The sequence below is a fragment of the Hoplias malabaricus genome, chromosome 4 (genome assembly GCF_029633855.1).
Source record: "Hoplias malabaricus isolate fHopMal1 chromosome 4, fHopMal1.hap1, whole genome shotgun sequence".
NCBI classification, from domain to species: Eukaryota; Metazoa; Chordata; class Actinopteri; order Characiformes; family Erythrinidae; genus Hoplias; species Hoplias malabaricus.
The window spans coordinates 22323860-22345922 of record NC_089803.1 but is presented as its reverse complement, the minus strand read 5'-3'; the positions used below and the strand labels follow the sequence as shown (position 1 = coordinate 22345922).

The 22063-nt window shown below is 37.4% G+C and overlaps 3 protein-coding genes across 5 annotated transcripts; 1 reads left to right on the top strand and 2 right to left on the bottom strand.

Moving 5' to 3' along the window:
• Positions 1–2002: 2002 nt before the first annotated feature.
• Positions 2003–5957, bottom strand: LOC136694575 (exosome complex component RRP40-like). Its single transcript, XM_066668254.1, has 4 exons — positions 5643–5957; positions 4729–4878; positions 4065–4216; positions 2003–3474 (listed from the first exon to the last, which is right to left on the bottom strand). The coding sequence occupies exons 1-4, from the start codon at positions 5892–5894 to the stop codon at positions 3267–3269; spliced, it is 762 nt and encodes a 253-aa protein (XP_066524351.1). The 5' UTR covers positions 5895–5957; the 3' UTR covers positions 2003–3266.
• An 841-nt stretch (positions 5958–6798) lies between these two features.
• On the top strand, positions 6799–10188 carry nudt22 (nudix (nucleoside diphosphate linked moiety X)-type motif 22). 3 transcript variants are annotated; one of them, XM_066668253.1, is made up of 7 exons: positions 6799–7041; positions 7266–7443; positions 8245–8842; positions 9428–9541; positions 9637–9734; positions 9811–9904; positions 10001–10188. In XM_066668253.1, the coding sequence occupies exons 2-7, from the start codon at positions 7358–7360 to the stop codon at positions 10097–10099; spliced, it is 1089 nt and encodes a 362-aa protein (XP_066524350.1). In that variant the 5' UTR covers positions 6799–7041; positions 7266–7357; the 3' UTR covers positions 10100–10188. The 3 variants fall into 3 exon arrangements, with proteins under 3 accessions (XP_066524350.1, XP_066524349.1, XP_066524348.1); XM_066668252.1 differs by having other exon boundaries at positions 6799–7073; XM_066668251.1 differs by having other exon boundaries at positions 6799–7125.
• Positions 10162–20852, bottom strand: si:ch211-107m4.1 (heterogeneous nuclear ribonucleoprotein U-like protein 2). The gene is made up of 14 exons (XM_066668250.1): positions 20117–20852; positions 19246–19375; positions 19070–19146; positions 17818–17957; positions 17031–17133; positions 16836–16948; positions 16238–16504; positions 15793–15915; positions 13582–13689; positions 12558–12726; positions 11327–11521; positions 11153–11220; positions 10953–11042; positions 10162–10812 (listed from the first exon to the last, which is right to left on the bottom strand). Exons 1-14 carry the CDS (start codon positions 20700–20702, stop codon positions 10735–10737), a joined length of 2247 nt encoding a protein of 748 aa, XP_066524347.1. The 5' UTR covers positions 20703–20852; the 3' UTR covers positions 10162–10734.
• Positions 20853–22063: the final 1211 nt, after the last annotated feature.

Sequence of the window (22063 nt, the reverse complement as noted above, 5' to 3'; positions counted from 1 at the left end):
AGACCATCCAGAGATTTTAAAATAACAATTATTACTACTATTATTATTATTATTTATAATATTTAACTGCTTCCTTAGGCTTGCAATTATCCAGACCATAATTTAATATATTAATTACACTTTCAATATTAAAGCAGTTGTAATATACAATCAAAATATACAAGCAATTTCTTAGGTTCCCCAAATAACAAGGGAACCAGAAGTATGTAGATAAAATTGTCAGTAATTATACAATATTACCTACCATGATACTGATGTATGTATATTATTTAAAATGTATTCTTTTCAATAATACTATTATATTTATGTTTTTATGTATTCACATTTGCAATCACATAGCCTGTTTAGTCATTTTAAAAATGTGAGTGATTTAAAATTTAGTGATTTAAATGTACTCTTTTTCTGCTTCTATTTTATGTCTTAATTTATGTTATATGTGTATTTATTTTTTACAGCCAGTTTAGAAAATTAAACAGTTAGTTTCTCATGAAGGATGTAGAGTTTAATTATTTATCCACTAGGCTTGTGATTCTAATTAATAAGAAAATTTTTCCCCTTATCAAATAACATGATTGGTAATATGTGGAATATGGCTTAGAACTCCATATATCCTCGTAAGACCTGGCAATTAATTTCTGTTCCCTGTGGGGTTCATGGGTCCTATATATACATATTATATAACCGATTCTCCAGTTCAGGGTCGCGGTGGGTCCAGAGCCTACCTGGAATCATTGGGCGCAAAGCATACACCCTGGAGGGGGCATCAGTCCTTCCCAGGGAACACACACACTCACACATTCACTCTCAAAGTGACACCTACGGACACTTTTGAGTCGCCAATCCACCTACCAACGTGTGTTTTTGGACTGTGGGAGGAAACCGGAGCACGTGGAGGAAACCCACGCGGACATGGGGAGAACACACCAAACTCCTCAAAGACAGTCACCCGGAGCGGGGCTTGAACCCACAACCTCCAGGTCCCTGGAGCTGTGTGATTGCGACACTACCTGCTGCCACAAAATAACCACAAAAAACATTTGAGGTCATTTTTGGAGCCATTTATTTGTTCATTTTGTGTGTGTGTGTGTGTGTGTGTGTGTGTGTGTGTAACAGTATACTTTTTTGATATCCTCTGTGGTGGACATTGGTGCTTACTAAATCTGTTTTTCTATGTAAATCATGGTATCATGTGTGATAGGAATTTGACAAAAATGTAAATATTAAAATGAAATTACTAAGGCATTGCTATGACTGGCATGGATACATTTTATGGCATAATGTTATGTACCACCTGTGAAAATTTTGAAACTGTGGCTTCAAAGTCTTAGACTTACTAACACATGTTTAGTTAGTGTGGCTTAAACTTTAAGGTTAAAAAACCTGAATTACAGTGGGAATGAATAGGACATGGGATGTTTACAGTGAAATTTCTTGTTGCCTTTTGATTGGGTTATTCTTTTTTCTTAAATAGAAAATTGTTAAAGTATATGTTGCTATACAGTGTATCTGAAGTATTTCTGATAATACCAAAATTGTGAAATTTGCAGATTACTATTGGAAACAATATTCAGGTGAACCCAGTTTTCATGATTGTCTTAGTTGTTGATAAAGTTGAAGCAGGATTTAGGTGTGATGCAGAAAAGGAAATAAGAAAAATTACATCATAATAATCATTACGCAACATCCTGAAAAAATTAAATAAATATTTCTGGGTCTCATGAGGATATGATCAGAAATGGCAGTGTTATAGATACTAGTAGTACAAGTGTAGTGGCTGTTGTTAATATAATGTTTCAGGCAGTGTTCTACCTACATATGAATGGGATGACGTGTGCAGTTCAGAATAACATCCAGCTAATCTTATACACCTAGCTGTAAAATTCAAATGCTCCTGAAAACTGAGTATGTTCTTGGGTGAATTACATAAAGGGTGGAAGTGTTTCAATGATACAGCACTGCTCCAGTTGTGAATGACTTATGACAGTTTTATTAGTCTAATAATAGCTCACAATCCATAGATGCAATAATATAAATAAAACCCCTTTTTTATCCCCACAATTATGATCATAGCGTTCTGTATATTAGTCATTATCACTTTTGTCCTTTGGAAATCATTTCAGCTTTGTTTATCTTTGGGTTCAAATATTGTTTTGAATGAGATTAATTTTAAACATTGCAAACTGCACAGACGCAGCGGTAGCATATCATCAATATCAGAAGACAGAGTGTGATTGATAGTGATGTTAATGGCTTGATGTTTATTCATTCATTTATTGTCTGTGACTGTTTATCCAGTTCAGGGTTCCGGTGGGTCCAGATCCTACACGAAATCATTGGGCAGGAGGCGGGAACACACCCTGGAGGGGGCGCTAGTCCTACACAGGGTAACACACACTCACATATTCACTCACACTATGGACACCTTTGAGTAGCTAATCCACCTACCAACGTGTATTTGGACTGTGGGGGGGAATGTGTTTTGATGTGAAACACTCAATTCAACAACAAACTTGAGCTGAAATTTTTCACATTGGTGATGTAAAGAGCCAAATGCCTCTGAGAGCAATATCACAGAAAACCAATACATATAATAGAGATTAAATGTTTTCTTATACCTGAGACATAGCTTTAGATTTACAATCCACCTGTTTAAATCCTTTAAAGGCAGACAGGTCATTTGCTACTGATGTATGGAAAACTACAGCAAGTGTTTTTCATAGTAAATAAACAGCTATATTTGTGTTTATACTTTTCTCTACCACTGGAAAATACATTTAAATATCAGTCGATTTCTTGAGAAATAATCATTCTGAGTGACAGACAAAAGCTGATTCACAAAATATTACTCATATGATTCATAATACATATTCGACTCCAAATCCATGCCTACTTTATAGGCACTAGGTCAAGCTTTAAGATGTTAAAGATTAAGACTTTATATGAACATTTTTATAACACAATGTATTTATTTATATAAAAAGTATCACTTTAAGACATCAAGTGAAAAAACACAGCACTAAAGGAACCTGGTCAGCTTCTCTAGCATAAATATTACAAACTGGGCCATTCCAGGCCCTACTTTGTATGTTACACCCTCACAAGGATTTTACCGTTTTATAGATCATTTCAGAGAGTTCAGACTCAACTCTCTCAAAAACAGTTCTGTATCAGGAGATACAGCATCGTGAGCCACTCACAGGAATAACACCTGAATATCTGCCCTGCATCTGGAGAACCTGAAATCCAGTCATTTTTCCTCAGAGCCACTAGAGGGAGCCCTCAGCCACTCTCCTAAACAGGGTCTGCCTCTGCTGTGCAGTCATGTTTTCACAGCTCTCAAGAAGATTAGCCACAATCAGAGTCTGCTGGATAGTCTTAGCCTTCACCCAAACCCTGCCATTCATCCCCACCACCATCTCAAACGGGAAAATCTTCTCAAGGTCCTTCACTATCTCACTTTGTGGAGCAAGTAGTCTGTAAGAGGGAAAAAGGGGAAGCGGAGAGAGGGAAGTGAAAAAAGTAGAAGAAGAAGAAGTTTGGTTTTGTTGTCGCTGAATGAACCAATTTATACTCCGCAGAGTGAGCCCCCATATTTAAGGCAGTCATATTTTAAATGGGTTTAGTACATAAATATATTCAGGGAAGTAGGTTTAAATAATATGGCAGTTAAAGGAGAACCACTGGTGAAATTGGCCTCTTGTAGTGTTAATATATATGCAAGGTATGTGCACAGGTATTCTAGTACATGGTAAATATATCTAAGCATACCCATCACTATTTAAAAAAATGTTCCTTATCTTATAATAATATTCCTTATTAGTACCTTTCTTTAGTCAGATCTGTATGATCTTGTGTAGCAACTAATGCTATGAATTTGAGCAACTTGTATTAATGAAAAATGTTTACGTTGATTGTAATAAGATTTAGATTTGAAAGCCTGAATTTAGGGCAGTCTATTGATCTGATTTTGAATTTCTCTGCAAATAAAAAAGCAGTATGTAGCATCATAAACAAATATTTTATGTAGTATGTAGTGTTTGAGAAACTGTAGACCAACTACATACCTGCGCACCAACCCCAGAGAAACCTTGAAGAGGAGCCCATCGGCTCCAAATACACCCATTCCATTGGCCCGTCCGCAACTGTCTATACACACCAACTCTGGCTCCATGTCTTTGTTGGCAATAATGAACTGTGAGTAAACAAGGTCCCCGACCTACAGAGCATAAAATACGCACACATATATATACACACATATGAGGAAAATATGTTACACAATAAAACAGTAGGCAAGCCTGGTTCAGTAAGGTATCTCCCAAGAAAAGTAAAATTCCAAGCGAAGGAAATCAGAAGGGTTATTTGTGAGGACTGATTTTAAGGGCCGTGAACACAATCTGAAGTAAAACTAACACAAAATGTATATGCAAGAGAGGGATAAGTGAACAGAAACTGGAATATTAACACAATACTGATGCTTACTGGTATATTGATGCTTAAGGATTATTTTGTCATGTAACAACTTTTTGTTCCACCTCATAAAGGCGTGACTGGATTAAACTGAATGTCTCTGTGTGGAAATGTGTCTAAAGCATTGGCACTAACTTTGGGTGGATAGATGACAGCAATCAATGAATCAAGACTTTAATGAATGAACCCTTAACTTCCCCAACATTAACAATACCACAATTATTACGCTTCATAAAAACCTCCATTAAAATGGTGCCATACCTGCACATTTGGCCTGTTCCTCTTGGTGGCTCCTTCAAAAGCTAAGTAGGATAAGGAGGCCTGTTCACTACCTCCAACATCCACCTTAAAGATGTCTCCAGACTTTGCAGTCACAATACCAATCACACACTCTCCTTTTGCTGGAACATACTGGAGAAAGGGATGGATTAAGCTGTAGCATTCATCCAACGACCATTTCTATGTTTCAACGTTCACTGTCTATTTTATCAGCTCCACTGACCATACAGGAGCACTCTGTAACTCTGCAATTACAGACTGTAGTTCAACTGTTTCTCCACAAAATGTGTCAGCTTTCACCCTGTCCTTCAATAGTCTGGACCCCCACAACCACAAAGCATCCATCTCTTGGTCCACCTTGTTGATGTAAAATCAGAGACAGTAGGTCATTGGTTGCTGCAGTTTGCACTGGACGTCCTACATCAAGGGACACGGGACACTGTTGGCAGGATATTTTGGGATGGTGGACTATTCTTCATTCCAGCAGTGACACTGAGTCTTTTAAAACTCTAACAGCCCTGCTGTGTCTGATCCACAACACACAAGATCGTTCCACCACCCAAACCGCACTTAATCTCTGGTGGTCCTGATCACTGAACAGGGTGAAACGGAGCTAACTAAGCATGCAGAGCAACAGATGAACTACAGTCTGTAAGCGTTGAACTACAAAGTGCTCCTGTATGGTCAGGAGTTCAGAGAATGGACAGTGAACGCAGAAATAAGGAGGTGGTCATAATATTCTGATGTGTATTGGGACAGTGGGTTTTGAAAATTATGTAGCTACATACTATCTTTCATTTATTTATTTTTTAATCCCTGGAATATATTAATTATTAAATCATGAAAGTGGGCTGTTCCAAAAGCAGGATAGTACATCATATAAAAGTGTCCCTTACCCGCTTCTGCTGAGAGTCTATCCAGTAAAGATTGGGAGCTTTGCGGCGGAGAATGCCACTTTTACACACCAATATTTCCTCTCCGTTCCTCCGCAGTCCCGGACCACAGACCAGTTTCTCCACCTTCACCACACCGTCCTCCTCCGCGGACACAGCGAAGGAGAACACGTCCCCGGGTAACATCACCTCACCGACTTTATCTTTAAAACAAGTGTGGACCGTGTCCATCGTTACACTACTCTCTCTGCCCATGTGAACCGCCAGAGAGAAACGTGAAAACAACACCACACTGAGAAACCAGCTCTTCAAAATAAAAGTCGTTTGACTGTAATCCGTTGCAACTGCTATTAACGCCACTAAAAAAATAATTATTAAAAAAAATATAATGTTAAACAGGGATTAAGCCAGTCGTCTTTCACACTGTGTAGATATATTTCATATTTTATAATGTGTTTAATTTCACTCATATTTTATTCACAATTATGGGGAATTTTTATACTATTTACTTAAAAAATCACTTCATTATTCATATCTACCAAGTCTGTGAAACCACTCCAGAGACTACTTATAATGTCTATACATTTTAACAAGGGACATAAATCAAATTTTTTATTACACTGCAAATGCAGCGTTGGTTTTGATTGTCCTCGCCAACGTTAACTACACTTTATTTTAGAATAAAATCACTAAAATATCTCAAAATGTATTACAGTTTATTTAATTTAACAGCTCATTGATTAAATGAAATTCCTAAAAATCCTCATGAAAAAGCTAAATAAGTCTTTTCAAACTGATTTAAAACACGACTTTATTAAAGCACATTTATATTTAGGAGTAATAAAAAGCAGTTTCTGTGGTTATCTGCAGTCTTGTCACAGAAATTCGGACGTTGATGTTTGAAAACGCGTAGTTTAGTTTTTCCACTTCAGAACGCGCCGGGATTGGCTGGTAATTGGTAGGAGAACTACCGTTACCCAATCGCTGCGCTTAAGGTGGGATAGTGCCAACCATTCCAAGTTCAGAAAAAATTAACGGCGCATTAATGAACGCCTCCGTGTATTCTGGAGTCAACTTCAGTTAATTTAAACCAACGGGTTTAACCTCCCTATTTTAAACATGAAATCACCGAAGGCATAGAGTCATGATAAACGGTTTTAAAGATGGTGTACACACTTAGAGATAACGGAGATTATAATGTTTAATTAAATAATCAAATATAACGTTTGATTAAAATGTGTAACCTATGTGACATTCAGTCCTCGAAAACTGGGACTGAGTCAACTCCCAGTTGTTTCGACTCACTGAATCAAAGAGTCAATCCCAAATCATAGAGACGCTGTGGAGTCAAAGAATCGACTATTTGAGTGTCAATACTTCATCATTAACATGAAGGCTTGAGGTTCTTCGCTCATCTACATTTGAAGCTCTTCCGTCAGTTATCTCTCCTTTGACTTAGGTTTAGCACTTGTCTAGGTGTTGGGAGGTATTTTGCCTTTGGAAAAAAACATTTTATGTTTATTTACCTGTGAATGTGTGACTAGCGAGCTAGCTTACTGGCTTCATAGTTAATTTTAGGTCTCCTCCTTTCTAACCATGAGCAGTGACTGTTTTTATTTTTGACAGAACGAAGGTCGAGCACCCGAGAGTGTACTTCGGATAAAAGTGAGAGGGAAAAAGCGACTCTTCAGGAGGAGAAGACTTCTGGTATATAAACTATGGATCCGGAAGTGTCTGTGATGCTTCACTGTGCTCCTACTCAGGGTCTTGGAGAACATCAGATTCGAGTAGAGCTCTCCACCAGGTAGAGACCTCTGTTTACCCCATCTCTCACCAGTACATACTGCTTCAGTGGAGGTACATTTAGTAAGTTGTAATAATGAAAAATTTCACTAATCATTTTCACTTATTGTCTTAAAATAATGAACCGTGAGAAAAAAAAAACATTCAAAGAATTGCAGAAATAATGAGTATTTTGAGGTATAAATGAATATTAGTATTAGGGCCCAATCATAGCCTCAGCTCACTGTCTGGGAGGAGTTAATTTTAATTTAACTTAATAAGGAGGTAATTTACTTCCTCCCAGAGTCCAAAAACTCATTATTAGTTCGACTGATTTGCTGTATGAAATTGTCCAGAGGTTTAAGTATGTGAGTGACTGGGTGTGTGTTTAGTGCCCTGTGATGGACTGTTGTACTGTCCAGGGTATGTTCCTAACTTGAAACCAAATGATTCTATGTAGGCTCTGGATAAACAGCATTCCTGGTAAGAATGATGCAGGTACAGGTGATGAAGGAATGAATGAATGAATGAATTACTCTTATATTTGCTAATGTTGGCTAATACAGAGATGGTAATAGGATTTATTTCCAACTTCTTTGATTCTCCAACTGTTTTAATCCTCTCTAACCAGCCTCAGTGGTATCAGGTTTGTTAAAACAAGAACCTGAGAAAGATTTTTACTTTCTCATCCTCAGTTTGCCATATTAGATGTAGTATCTGTGGAATGCAAATGGTACATCAGTCATAGAATCACCCATATCTCTGGTGACAGATGCCTAGCAAAGACAGTGCCGTTTTTTAAGTTTTGCATATCTCTCTGTAGGTTTAATCGCAGAAGTGTTCCTGACATTGAGAAGCACATTGACAAAGTGTGGAACCACAGGATAGCTAAAGAGCCATGGCTTTTCAATGGGGCCAAGTTCAGACTGCACTCAGCAGAACTATCCAAAGCCATTTCCAGCACTTTCACAAACTGTGTTGAAGATGAAGTCACTCAAACTTCCAACTCCAAGAGTAAAAAACAACTTGCAGGCCACAAGGAGAAGGTAACATTTGGTACACCATCAGTAACATCATCAACAAATGCTGCGTGCCTTAGAGAGATATCAGAAGAACCCCAGAAAGACGCAGGCAAAATCTTATCAGAGTCCTCTGAGCAGCAGGAATGGGTCCTCAACTTACAGCTGGGTTTGACCTGTTATAAAGACTTTTTAGGAACTAACTGGTCACAGGAAGCTGTGAGCCTGCAGCAGCGTGGGGAGGTGGAGTTTGGAGACACACAGGCCCTTCTGGCACAGCCACTTGGAGTTGGGGCTGTCTTGGTCACCTCAGATGGGCAGGTGGTCCTGCTTCGAAGGAGTCAGAAAGTTGCAGAAGCAGCTGGTCTCTTGGATATACCTGGTGGTCACCCAGAGCCCAAGGTAAGTAAGGAGTGTGTGATAAATGGGGATCTGTTAATGAACATCAGTACTTTAAACTTGAATAAATTGGAGCTTGCAAAATGTATATCAGTTTTCAACTGTGCCAGCTTTTGACGTGTTTATGTTTATGACCAAATGAAGCTTTATGCGAAGATGCGCCAATTACTTGATGTCAGTTGTTTTGGAGTAATCTTGCCCTGCATGTTGTTTTGTTCTTGTATGGTTTCTCTGCTCTATGCCACATACTTTTACTCAGGAAGGGCTTGAATCTGAAAATCTGGTAACGTAAAACAGGGAGAACAACTTATACCAAGCTGAAGGAGTGTAGGACATGTTGAGCATTTCACAAAGCAGTTAAGCCCAAAAATTAAGTTTACACAGTAGGAATGTACCTCAGCGCTTTCCTATTGGACAAGGACTTTGCTATTAATCTGACTAAAGAAATTCTGCTTTGTGCAATACCTTCCTGGATTTACAATTATTCTGACTAGGAAGCATGCCAGGTCACAGCATTACAAATGTCAAAAGCATAATTTGAGGCTGTTCCCTGTAGGCATTATTTCCCGTTTTAATCTCTGTCCTCAGGCTGTATGTCAGGGTGTGAGCGAGGAGGCCATCAGCATGGATCTCATGCATGGCTGTGAAAAAGCAGTGGTTGCAGAGTTATTCTCTTCTGTGTGCGCAGAAATCAGAGATGAGGTACATGTGCTTTTTACAACATATGCTTGATTTGTGATGGACTTCTTTGGGTAAATACTCTGGAGTTTGTATCAAGCATCTTGTGTCACCTGCAGGTGAATGTTCCACTCAGCTTCCTAAGCCCACCTGTTCTGATGGGAATAGCACTAAATCACACCAGTGCGGGACGACCCAGTGCAGAGTTTTACATCAGGTACAAATCTCAGATCATGAACAAAACACGGTGAACCTAAACATGCTTAATGAACACTTTTTGTCTTTGTAAACAGGTGTTCTTTGACAACAGAAGAAGTGAAGGACTTTTACTGGCGTGGAGGTCCAGAAGCTCATGAATCTACAGATGTAGTGTTTTTGAGTAGAGCGGTAAGAGAATTCTCAAATATTAACTTTGCTGAAATATGAACAATTCATGAATTATTTTAAAAGACGTAATATTCCAAATATCACCATCATGTACAGGAGCTGCTGCAGTTGGATGAGAGCGCCTCCTTGTGGTCAGAATTGTGTCCTTCAGCCAAAGGAGCAGTGCTGCTGTATCAACTAGTAAGGCCTGATTGAGTTTAGTATGCATGTAAAACAAAATCCAAATTAGATACAGAAGTAACTAATAAGGCAGAATATAAATTAATGTATTTTTTTATGTACATTAACAACAGAGCTTCAGAGGGTTTTTTTTAAACAATGTTACATAACACGTCAAATCTACTATGAAAAATGTGTATATATAAAAAAACAAAAACATACAAGAGGTCTTTAAAGATTGCAGCTATCAAATTTTGTTGTTTTGTACTTTTCAGGTTGTAAGAGATCCATATTTTTTCTACTTTTAACTGCTCTGAAATATATTTGAAATGCATTTTAATGAAATTTTGTACGGTTTGTATATAGAGCCTATTAAAATATGCTATAAATATATTTACGTTTCCTCTGTAGTGCAAAAACATTATTCCAACTGTACACATTTATGTCCACATCTTTTAAATTAAAAAGACATTTTTTTGTAATGTTGCGATCATAATGTATTAAGTCAATACTGTAAAAAAGACAAATGTCTTTTGGCAAATTACAAAACACATGCATAATGTACTTTGAGGTACAATTTAAAATTACAAATAATACAGACAAAGTGTGTATAGACAGTGAGTAATATGAGCTGTAAAAACCATTATGTTGAAATATTTTTAGACTCAACCTTAGTACCAAAAAACTTGACTGCCAAAATAATAATCTTGATTGCTATAGTAACACTGATTCTGGTCAGCCGTGTTTCCCTGAAAGAAAAAGAAATATGGGGGGGAAAAAAGTGAGACATATGTGCATATTACGGTTATGCTTCTATGACCAAACAATAATCCGATTACAGTTCTGTGGAAAACAAATCAGGTGATCATAAAGTCAAATTTTCTCCCACCTGTCCAGTGCACGGCTGATAGTATTCTCTGTATTGCTGTGGATCACTGTTGCAGCCATAAGGCTTCACAGTAGGAGAAGGGTGCCAAACCTAAACATAGAGAGAAGGAAAAATAAAACATCAGAGGGTTATGAGGAATCTCCTGGCTGCAGGTTTTATCTAAAAGTATGTAATACAAAAGTAATCTGAAATAATCTTACGTATGGTTTCTGGAACCCCCACTTTGACTGACAGCATAGATGGTGACCACATGAATGGTAGACTCGCCCTAGAAAAGCATAAATACCAAAATGAAGGAAAATTAGGTGTCTACCATCTTTACCATAACAACAAAGATCATTTCCCCCCCATACATGCTGACCAAATCTCTTTACCATATGCCCTGCCACGTGGATTAATTGTAGGTTTGAGGTGTCTGTTTTGGCGTTTCTTGCGCTTGACAGGCAATGGTAGGAGACATCTGGCCTCCTCTTTGTAAATTGTAAGTAGGTTTTGAACCTCTTCACGACAGAGCTCCACAAATAACACCTCCTCCATGAGATCGCCCTGTTCTGGAAGCGTGAAACTCACTGCAGCACCACAAACAGAAGAGAACAAAAAGGCTTTCAGCCAAACTGTCAGCAGATTTATAGCTCATTTACTATAACAAGACAAATTTCATGCCTTTACACACCAACTGCTGGCCTTCATGCCTTTTAAATTACCACATCCTAACCAACACACCATGTTTAGAACATGAAGAGCTGCTTTCCGTACCTGCCAGCTAGAAATATTTTAATAATATTTAGGTAAATGGTATAATTATCTAATGCAGCACTGTAATTTTTAAGCCAGTTTCTAAAGATCCTTTGCAGTGCACAAAAGCATTTCCCCGCTTTAACACACCTTGGCTTTTAGTTAATAAGTCCATGAAGCATGAATTGTGTATGGATACAGGAGCAAAGAAAACATTAACACATTCATGTCTCCAAAAAAAAAAAAAAAAAAGCAGCACTGGGTCTATTATTGATTTAAAGATAAACATTAGTATTAATTTCATGTGTTTGGTTTTGTCATTTTCGTTGTTCACAATCAGATTTTTCTACAAAATAAATTACTGTTAGCAGTTATATGTAAAGATTACGATACCACTTTTACATTTCTGATACTGATGAGGATATTAAAACAGTGAGTACTGGTTGATACTGCAGTTGAAAGTACTAAGCTTTTTTTTATGAATTAAAAGTAAACAAACATGCTGTAACTACTCAACTCTTCACTATCACACATACAACAAACTTCACAGCTAACTATGTGACACCAGACAATGTGTGGAGGCTATTTCCAGGCACTTTTTTTCCCAGCAACTGCGGACACATTTTGGCATACTGAATTATTTTAAATACATTACTAAACTTGTTTAATGTGAACCATTTTGCAAAGTTTTTGATACATTTAATATCAAAAGTCACAATACAGAAACTACTGGTATAAAACACTGTTCTCAAGGAGTGCAAGTTTCTGATTCATGGAGGAAAAGCACAAAATGTTTCAACACCTTGGTCCTTCCGGAGTTTCCTGGGGCTCATAGAAAGAACTTTAAAGATTGATATGGTCTAAGCTGACCTTTGCTCTTCAGCAGAGACATTTCAGGGACCTCTACACCCTCCTCATCATGCTGCCGCTGTAGACGCCTCTTCCACTCAGCATCTGAAGGGACAACCACCACAGCTCTCCTCTGGTAACCATGGAAACGCAGCATCTTGTGCTTCCGAGCAGATGGGTAAATGTTTGCCTGAGTAATTGAAGAGGGGGTTGAAGGTGCATTTTCAAATAGATTACTATGAAAGAGCAGAGAAACGACATCTGCTGCAGTACAAAGTTTAACCTATGATCATGGTTATAAACAGACTTCTTTTTAAGCACTTTAACGCCACTTTAACCTATATATACGTATATAAAATCATCAGGTAAATAATTGGGTCTGTTTGGGTTCTTTGATTTTAAAAAACCGACATACCTTCTGTTGCTAAGTGGGTGACAAAGACAACTACAGATTTGTGCCTACTCATAATATACACAGCTTTTAAGCCGGGGTAAAGTCCCCTCAGGGATTAGAGACTGACGTAATTGAAATGCACATAAATTGTAAATCATGTCTGCTCTGCAGCAGCGTGAAACTTACATACAAAATGAACCCATATCAGAAACCACCAAAACCTGATGTAAGGCAATGCAAAGGAGCCGTGAGACAGGCTGATGAAAGCAAGACTTGCTCTGTGCTTATAAGCTGTCGGCGGTTTTGTCTTATCTACAACAGACATTGAAGGCTTGGGGCTGTAGAAGAGCAGATGCTTCTGGATTTGAGCGTGAAAAAGAAGTGTATCTGGAACATAAAATAAGCGACTGTCATATACTGAAATATATGTGATTACACTGGCATACATATGGCGTTATTTTTAATCCTTGCTACTGTGTGACATCCTACTTTGGGAATTAAAATGAGCATAGACACAAATTATTCCTTTGAGAGGACTGCATGTTCAGAGCTCAGTAGGTCCTCAAGTCAGAGGCATGTTTTGTACTTGTTTTCATGACCAATGTTGCCCAACTATGCTTTAATATGTTCACAACATTAATTATTCATCACCTGGTCTAGGATGACGTTCCTTCTCTTGTTTGCTGCAGTTTTGATCAAATGTGTGAGGCACTGTGTAGCCTGCTGCAGCAGTAATTCTCTGTGGTCTGAGTCTGGCAGCTACGGAGTTAAGCAAAAGAGGACAAGAGCATATATACATCACAAACATTTCAATAAAGTCGTAATTCCTTATTGTTTGTATAAAATGTTCTGATTATTTTGACTGCTTCATGCTAAAACAAATCAACTTTATACAAGATTAATAAAAGGTGAATCAAATAAAAAAAATGTTAGGTATTAATTAATACAAATCAATATTTGTTAATCATTACTGCAGTGTTTGTCTGTGCTTTACTGATACAACAGAAGACTTCAGCTTGCAAATGAGCCCTCTGACTAAGCAGTGCTTTGTACTGTAAACATTTTGGCCAATTCCAGATGACTGTTTGAATTGTGTTGGATACAATTACTCATTTAATGCAGCAGAGGTAAATTATTTTGGACATAATGAAGAGGGGATTAGGGCTGCTTTATTGGAAAACTTCATAGAATTAAGTTAGAATATGCAAGTATAAGGGCCAGACATGATCATCTGGAGTGAAAATTGGGAATGTTGAAGATTTATTGAGGTTATACTTTCTTATAGATTTGACAAATAAAGAAACACTCAGTTTTGTTGCACATTAGGACAAGATTGTTATAAGTATTAGAAAATGGTTTGTAAGATGCTGTGTTTGTTACAGACAGAGGAAATTGTCTCTTTAGATAAGATCTCTTGAATTCTCAATATATTCTCTTGTTGCTGGACCAGCTTAGAAGAGGCATTTTCGCCTACTGACTGACAGACTGTGCGAGTAGGAACTGTTAGTTCAGCAATATTTCACACAGAGAACTTAAGGTGGCGCTACTACACCGTCTTTTGTTAAGCCATATTTCACAATTCAGTTCGTGGACTAAATTTGAAACCGTTTGGCATGTTTCCACTGACTTAACGTGGTTTGTGAACCAGAAAAATGTATTCCCAGCTGGAACCAAAGAACAATAGGTTCTACAGCACAAACTGTGTCTAAATAGTAGGAAATAAGACAGGAACACGCTCCGTTTTTATGTGTTTCTGGGGTTGTGTTTGGCGTGACACCATATGCTTTAGCCAGAGCCTCGGCTCGGCATTGTTTTGTTCACAACTTACTTTGGCAACATTTACTCACATATCTCAAAGAGAGAGGAGGACTGTTGAATTTGTTTTATTTCACATGAATGTGTGTATTTGCCTGAAATATTGTAAAGGGAAGTGGTGGGGAGTGGCATTAGTGTGTTTATAAAACTCCATAAAGCTGTGTACAGCCTTCTTAAACTTTAGTTACATTGAATAAATAATTGCAATTCTTAAAATTAACAGAATTGTCTTGGTCTTTTGTTCTTTGGTGGTAGATCATCTAGTATTTATTTTTAGATGCCTGTGTTATATATTATGAACAAAACTTGTGCTCCGTTTTTCATTTCTGCATTAATTAGTCCTGCCCACTATATTCTCTATACCACACAATCACAGAATAAAAAAAACATGTAAACAAAGACATTTATATGATGCACCAAAGCTTCCAATGACAAGGGTATGTATTGTGCCAGAAAAACCTATGTGACAATGGCCATATGGCTAATAGCTGTCTGAATGTTTTGTCAAGAACATAGGGTCCAGAAGTCAATGACAGCTAGGATTTTTTTTTTAAATAGCTTACATTTTCAGCCTTAAAAGCTGAGTACAACAATTTAAACTTTGAAAACCTAACATGAATTACAAAATTCCTTATTTCACAAGCAGAATGCATTTGACTTCACATGTTTGTTGGAAAACTTCTCATGAATCAAATCAAACTGACAGTATCTGAACATTAGCTTCATTGTAAAGACTATTGTGTTTTTTTTTTGTTTTTTTAAAAAAAAGGCCTCAACATGGTTGTCACAAATTTGATTACATTTGAATAGTGACAGAGAAATAATGCAAATTGAGTTTTAAATAATACTTTTTTGTTTTTCAAGTCATAACTTTATTTTAAGGTTTGTTTGTTTTTTATTCAAAAAGTTTGTTTGTTTCCAGGTTCAAATTTAATAAAATCCCACATTTATTTAGACTGCTGTATTTCAAGGCATATCAACATTAAATAATACAATATAATTTCTAGTAGTTTGTCAGCCCTTTTCATTCTTGCATATTGCTCTTACCCTCATGCACTGAAGAATGCTGTTTGTGCTTAGCACATTGTAATGCTTCTCTGGATTCTTGGTCATGTGCTTCTGAGCCCAGTGGCTCTTTCCAGCTCCTGGCATACCGACCATCATCAGTACCTGGCACGAAGGAGGGTTGTACAAGAAATTGTGCTGAATTAGAAATCATCTAATAATTAAAACTTACATTATTGTTCAATATGAAAACAGGTTATAGTAAGATAAGATAAGATAGAGTTGGGCAGTATGACTGAGTATTATTAGTTTTATAGATTGTAGTTAAAAAAAAATGATTTACATGTAGAGCATTTTATGTTTCACCTTATTGAAATATTTAGAAAAACTAAACAGCATGAAACAGATCATATGTTAAAATAACTTCAAGTATAATGATATTTCATATGTGCCTCTTTATAAGCACAACTTAATGTGATGCTCCTACCTCACAGTCTTTCCTGTGTGGTGGGGGCAGAGGGCCTCGTGTCCGTTGAGTGGATGGAAGGGCAGATAAAGGGCAGAACCCAGGAGGCCCAAGATACCACACTGTCCCTTGAACATCCAGGTTCAGAGAAACCAAGCAATTTTTACACAAAATGTGTGGGTAGAGGGCTCGGCCTGCAAGAGTGGAGGAACTTATATAAAAAGCCACCCCAAGGGAGTGCCCATTTTTATGAAACGACAGCTCTGCCTCTCCACTTTCACTGATGAACTAAAAAAAAGGAGGAAAAAAAAAGTTATATACTGCATAACCAAGTAAATATGAACTCAATCTGCTTAGTACCTGAGCTCCTTAAGTGCCCATGTCACAACTACACAATGATGATACTAATTCTGAGGTCTTTAAATCCTGACCTTGGATCCAGTTTCCTGGCTGGTGTTTTAACTTTCCAGGTATAGCATCAAACCAGCAGGGGATTTTAAAATCCTGGACTATAAACCTGAATCCAAGGTACAGATTTAAAGATCTCTACACTAATTCAAGTAATTAATCCTAGTCTTGTTCTACTATTGGTTTATTCAGTAGTTGGCCAACACAATACCGCATAGCATCCAATGACATCTCCCTCTGAGAAGGATTCCCCAAAGTCCTCCACCTTTCCTCTGGTCACTGTTCTGCCTGCTCCATCCAAACTAAACGAGAGCTCCTCCTCTCCTGAGGAGAATCATGTGTAAAATAATAAGTGATTTACTGAAGGAATTGCTATAAATTCCTATATCAAGTATCCTGCATTTACCTAGCTGAAAGCTTGTGCTGTCCACTGACCAGCCCACTCTGAGGACATGTGGATCAGGATCGAAGCTCAGGTCCACTGTAGCTGCTGATAACTTCTTCACAAACTATAAAACAAAAGAAAAACAGATAACAAAATAACTTTGAAATGATGATACTTTAATAATGTATAGGTAACCACACTGTACCTAGTAAGCTAAACATGAATTCAAGTAAATGCAGGTTTATAAACTTGAATTTCTAGGGACAGCTGTTCAGCTATTCAAGATGAATGTAAGTTTTTATTTTTAACATTCATTCATTATCTGTAACGCTTATTCAGTTCAGGGTCGCGGTGGGTCCAGAGCCTACCTGGAATCATTGGGCACAAGGCGGGAATACACCCTGGAGGGGACGCCAGTCCTTCACAGGGCAACACACACAGTCACACATTCACTCACACCTACGGACACTTTTAAGTTGCCAATCCACCTACCAACGTGTGTTTTTGGACTGTGGGAGGAAACCGGAGCACCCGAAGGAAACCCACACGGACACAGGGAGAACACACCAACTCTTCACAGACAGTGACCCAGAGCGGGAATCGAACCCACAACCTCCAGGCCCCTGAAGCTGTGTGACTACGACACTACCTGCTGCACCACCGTGCCACCCCCTTATTTTTAACAGATACCACAAATTAGGTCATTGAAACTAAAGAAAAATAAACGAAAAGGCTGAATCCATAGAATAATATTAATAAAGCAGTATTAAAAACACCAAAATTATCTCCAAAACTCCCAAAATTTTACCTTGACTTCAAATCCTACTTTTCCATGAGTAAACCCATGGGTCAACCTACACCCGGACCGCAACAAAGGAAACCTCTCCCAGAGTAAAGGCTGACCACTGCATCCATCTGCTCCCACTTCAAAATGAAGGTCACTATTGTCTACAAGATACAAAATACCAGCAAAGACAATTATGAAAACACAAGCACAAAGTATACTGACTGATTAGATAAACTTTTCATGATGAACAATGATTTTATAAGTAATAATATCAATAAACAATCAACTGCAGTTATTTTTTATTTTTCATCATTACCCTACATTTGCGTTTAAGATCTCACTATATCAGGAAAATAAACGATGGTTGTGCCCACCCAGTATGAGGTCACTATTTTAAAGATAGCAATACAGGCTAAAACTGAACCTGAACACAAAACATCATCATGGTCAGAATAACAAAAACAATATATATCCAAATACACCCTTCAGCATGAGAATAACATTTATTTAATATATATTAATGAGGTTAACAAAAAATGTTTAACACAAAAACGCTGGATTATAAAATTTAAATCTGAAATATAATCATAAAATTATAGTGGCAGATATATTGTTATCCTATATGCAGCCCCTTAATATCAGCAATTGCCAAATCTATTCTGACATCATAACTGCAGAAAAGCCTCTTTAGATAAACAAAGTCATAATCATGTAGATGATTCCCCAAAGATAACAAACTGTTTTATTTTAATAAACCACACAAATTTATCACAACATTTGTGCATTGTTCTACCCCAGTTTATCTCAAACATTCCAAACATACTTTAAAAGAAAACAAAACAAATGAAGATTAAATAATTTGCATTACTTAAACCTGGAAGGCTACAAGAGGACATTGACACTCTTGTCTCACCCAACACGATGTATTCTATTACTCATTAACTTACTGATTAGAATCTGAGGAAGTACAGGCGCTGGTCATAAAATTAGAATATCATGAAAAAGTTGATTTATTTCAGTAAATCCATTCAAAAAGTGAAACTTGTATCTTATACTCACCCATTACACACAGACTGATATATTTCAAGTGTTTATTTCTTTTAATAAAAATAATACATTTATATATAGCCTTAACTACACCACCTAGAGTTTCATATCAGTGTGCATTTGCATTTGTACATGTATGTGGAGTGTCTCTTTAGAAACAAATTTGCTTGTTGAAAATGGCTTTGTTGTTTGAATAAACGGCACACCTTGATTCTATAAAACTTACAGGTATCAAGTCTAACCACATCATCATCCACCTCCATCTCGTTGTCACTCTCTGAACCAGGCTCTGGAGTTTTGGCTCTGTTGGCAGAGATAGTACATTGGTAAAACATATATCCATTATTGCCATGAACATAAACTATTATGCACCTTACAATATGTAATACAGCCAGTTATTACCTGTTATACTGAATCTCCTCTTTAAACTCATAGTAATCCCTGCCTTTTTCATCATGAGGCCTCTTAATATTTCCGCCTTCATCTTGCCCATCCACGTTGGTTTCCAACGTGTCTAGTTCCCTTTGAGATGCTGCAGGTTGGAAATGGATGTGTGTCATTAACATGAACATGAAGGTGGTTATTTTGTAATCATAGCACCACTTACATTACAATAGCATTCAGTTTAACATGTCACAGTTTATTTATATGTTGAGAGTATTTTATAACTGTAAATTGTAGCAGAAAATGTAATTTGGAGGCATTAAAGGTATTTATTTCTCTGAAGAGTGTTCATGATTCACTGAACCTTTTCCAAATGGTCATAATATAAAAATAAATCACTATAATGTCAAATATTATGTAAAGTATAATTTTATTACTGTAAAATAAGTCTATGTTTATTTAACAATACTAACGTATTTGTCTGTATAATATCTATATGTAGCACTGTTGTATATTTATGTTATTTGCACAGCAATGTTATTGTTACTACAGTCGTTTCTTTATAAGGATTCACTCTGTCAACATTAATAATCGTGCTCTTATTAAATGTACACTACAATATATAATAACTGATGTAAATTTGACAACTAGGCCTAATGTCTGCTATTTTACTGAATATCTCAGTGCTTTTTCTTATTCTTCACAATCTGTACTGTATGTACACAGAATATAAGTATAGCTGACTTAATAACTACATCTTTCTCAAAAAGACCTGGGTTTTTATATTTCTACCATTAATGCATGCAGAAAGCAACACTGTGACATTTAAATGACATTTCTTGTTCGATACATAAACCTCACCCCCATTTACTTCCTTAAAATGACTTACATTGGTCATCATCAGTAGTATAAGACGTGTGACCAGTCAGGGACACTGTTAGAGAAGAAGCAGGAACATCATCATGAACAACAGCAGGTTCTAGACTGGAGGGCAGAGAGGGTTCCTGACTTCCACAGTGGACTTCAGGGAGAGGATCAGTGGAAAGCCGTGGGGAGTTTGATGTTAATTGCTGCTGTTGATGTCTGACCGGGTCTTTACTTCCTTCAGAGAAGGAGCAGGGCGACTGGGAGACTGGACAGTGTAGTGTCGGGTCGTTTTCTGTTTGTGTGCTTTGGTCAACACCACACTGACTCCTGTGTTCGCTTTCTTTAGTCTCTGGTTTTTGTTCTTCAAGCTTCCTGCCTTCTGTATTCAACACAGTCACGTCAGCGGCTTCTGTAGCTAATTGAGACGATTCTTTAGCAGCTTTACCTTCATTTAGAGTGGTTTCTTCAGTATTTCTAACCTCTCCCTTTATGGCTGAAATGAGCCGAGCTACCAGTTCGGCCTTAAGCCCTTTGGTATCGAGCCCTCGTTCCTTTAATTTGACACGCAGCTCGGTCACTTTCAGCTTTTTTACTTCTTCCAGCAGCATTTTGTAATTATGAGAGCAAACAGCGCCTTTGCTGAACTTCCATAAACTTACAACAGCAACCACCGACACAAACCTCAATCCATGTTGACGAGAGCGGCAGGAAAAAAAAAATTTCAAGTCAGCGTTTTGGCTCCTTACTGGTCAACTAAACAAGAAGTCCCGCCTCCCTGGTTTATGATTGGCCAATCTTAAAAGTAGTGCTTCTTTATTCTAATTTTCTATTGGTCATTCAACAACGCATTCACATACTTTGAAATTTCTTATTGGCCCGTCAGCCAACATCCCCCGCCACCGTAGATACACATGATGCATATTAAACTTTTATTAAATGTTATATATTTATATTATAATAAAGTATAATGATTTTTAAAACCTATTCATTTACTTTATGGCTATTAATAATAATTATTTTTAATGACCTAGGGTTATGTGCCTGTCTGTGAGTAGTTTGGTGTGTTGGAAATATTATGAGTTTGAAGGTCGTATTTATCACATCATGCATCAAAGTATGTCTGTTTTATCCAGAAAATTAGTTTCCAACCAGAAAGCACTGCAAATAGCCACACACTTTGAAGGAAGCTGAAGTCAGGTACATCAAAAATATTTAATTCACCAGTGATACCAGTTGTGACGTCAGTGTCCTTTCCATCATGGTTGGAAATTCACAGATGCTTCGTCCTAAAGGTGATAGATTTGTTATAAGGTATGTTTTATATATGTTTATATATTCTGCTATTCCTGTAATTTTGTTTGTTTATTTTTGGCTAGGGGCAGCACGGTGGCGAAGCAGGTATTGTCAGTCACACAGCTCCAGGGACCTGGACGTTGTGGGTTTGAGTCCCACTCCAGGTGACTGTCTGTAAGGACTGGTGTGTTCTCCCTGTGTCTGTGTGGGTTTCCTCCTTGTGCTCCGGTTTTCTCCCACGGTCCGAAAATACAACAACTGTGTGAGTGTGTGTCACCCTGCAAATGACTGGCCAGCTTTGTGCCCATTGATTCTGGGGAGGCTCCAGGCCCACCGCGACCCTGAAATGGATAAGCAGTTTCAGAAAATTAATTAATTAATATTTTTGATACATGGGTCTTTAACACATGCCAAATTCTAATAAGCTAGCTTATTATTAATACATTAATGATATTAATTTTGAGGCAGATATAGTAACAGTAAGTAGCTCTAAAAATATATATATATATATATATATATATATATATATATATATATATATATATAAAGGATATAGCCAAAACCACGCTCCACTGCATGAACACAACCAAGTCAAGATAATGAGATGGAGATTGTAGAAAACTACCATCTGTCATGCACAGGGACCGACCCCAATGAAAAGTAATGAACCATTGTG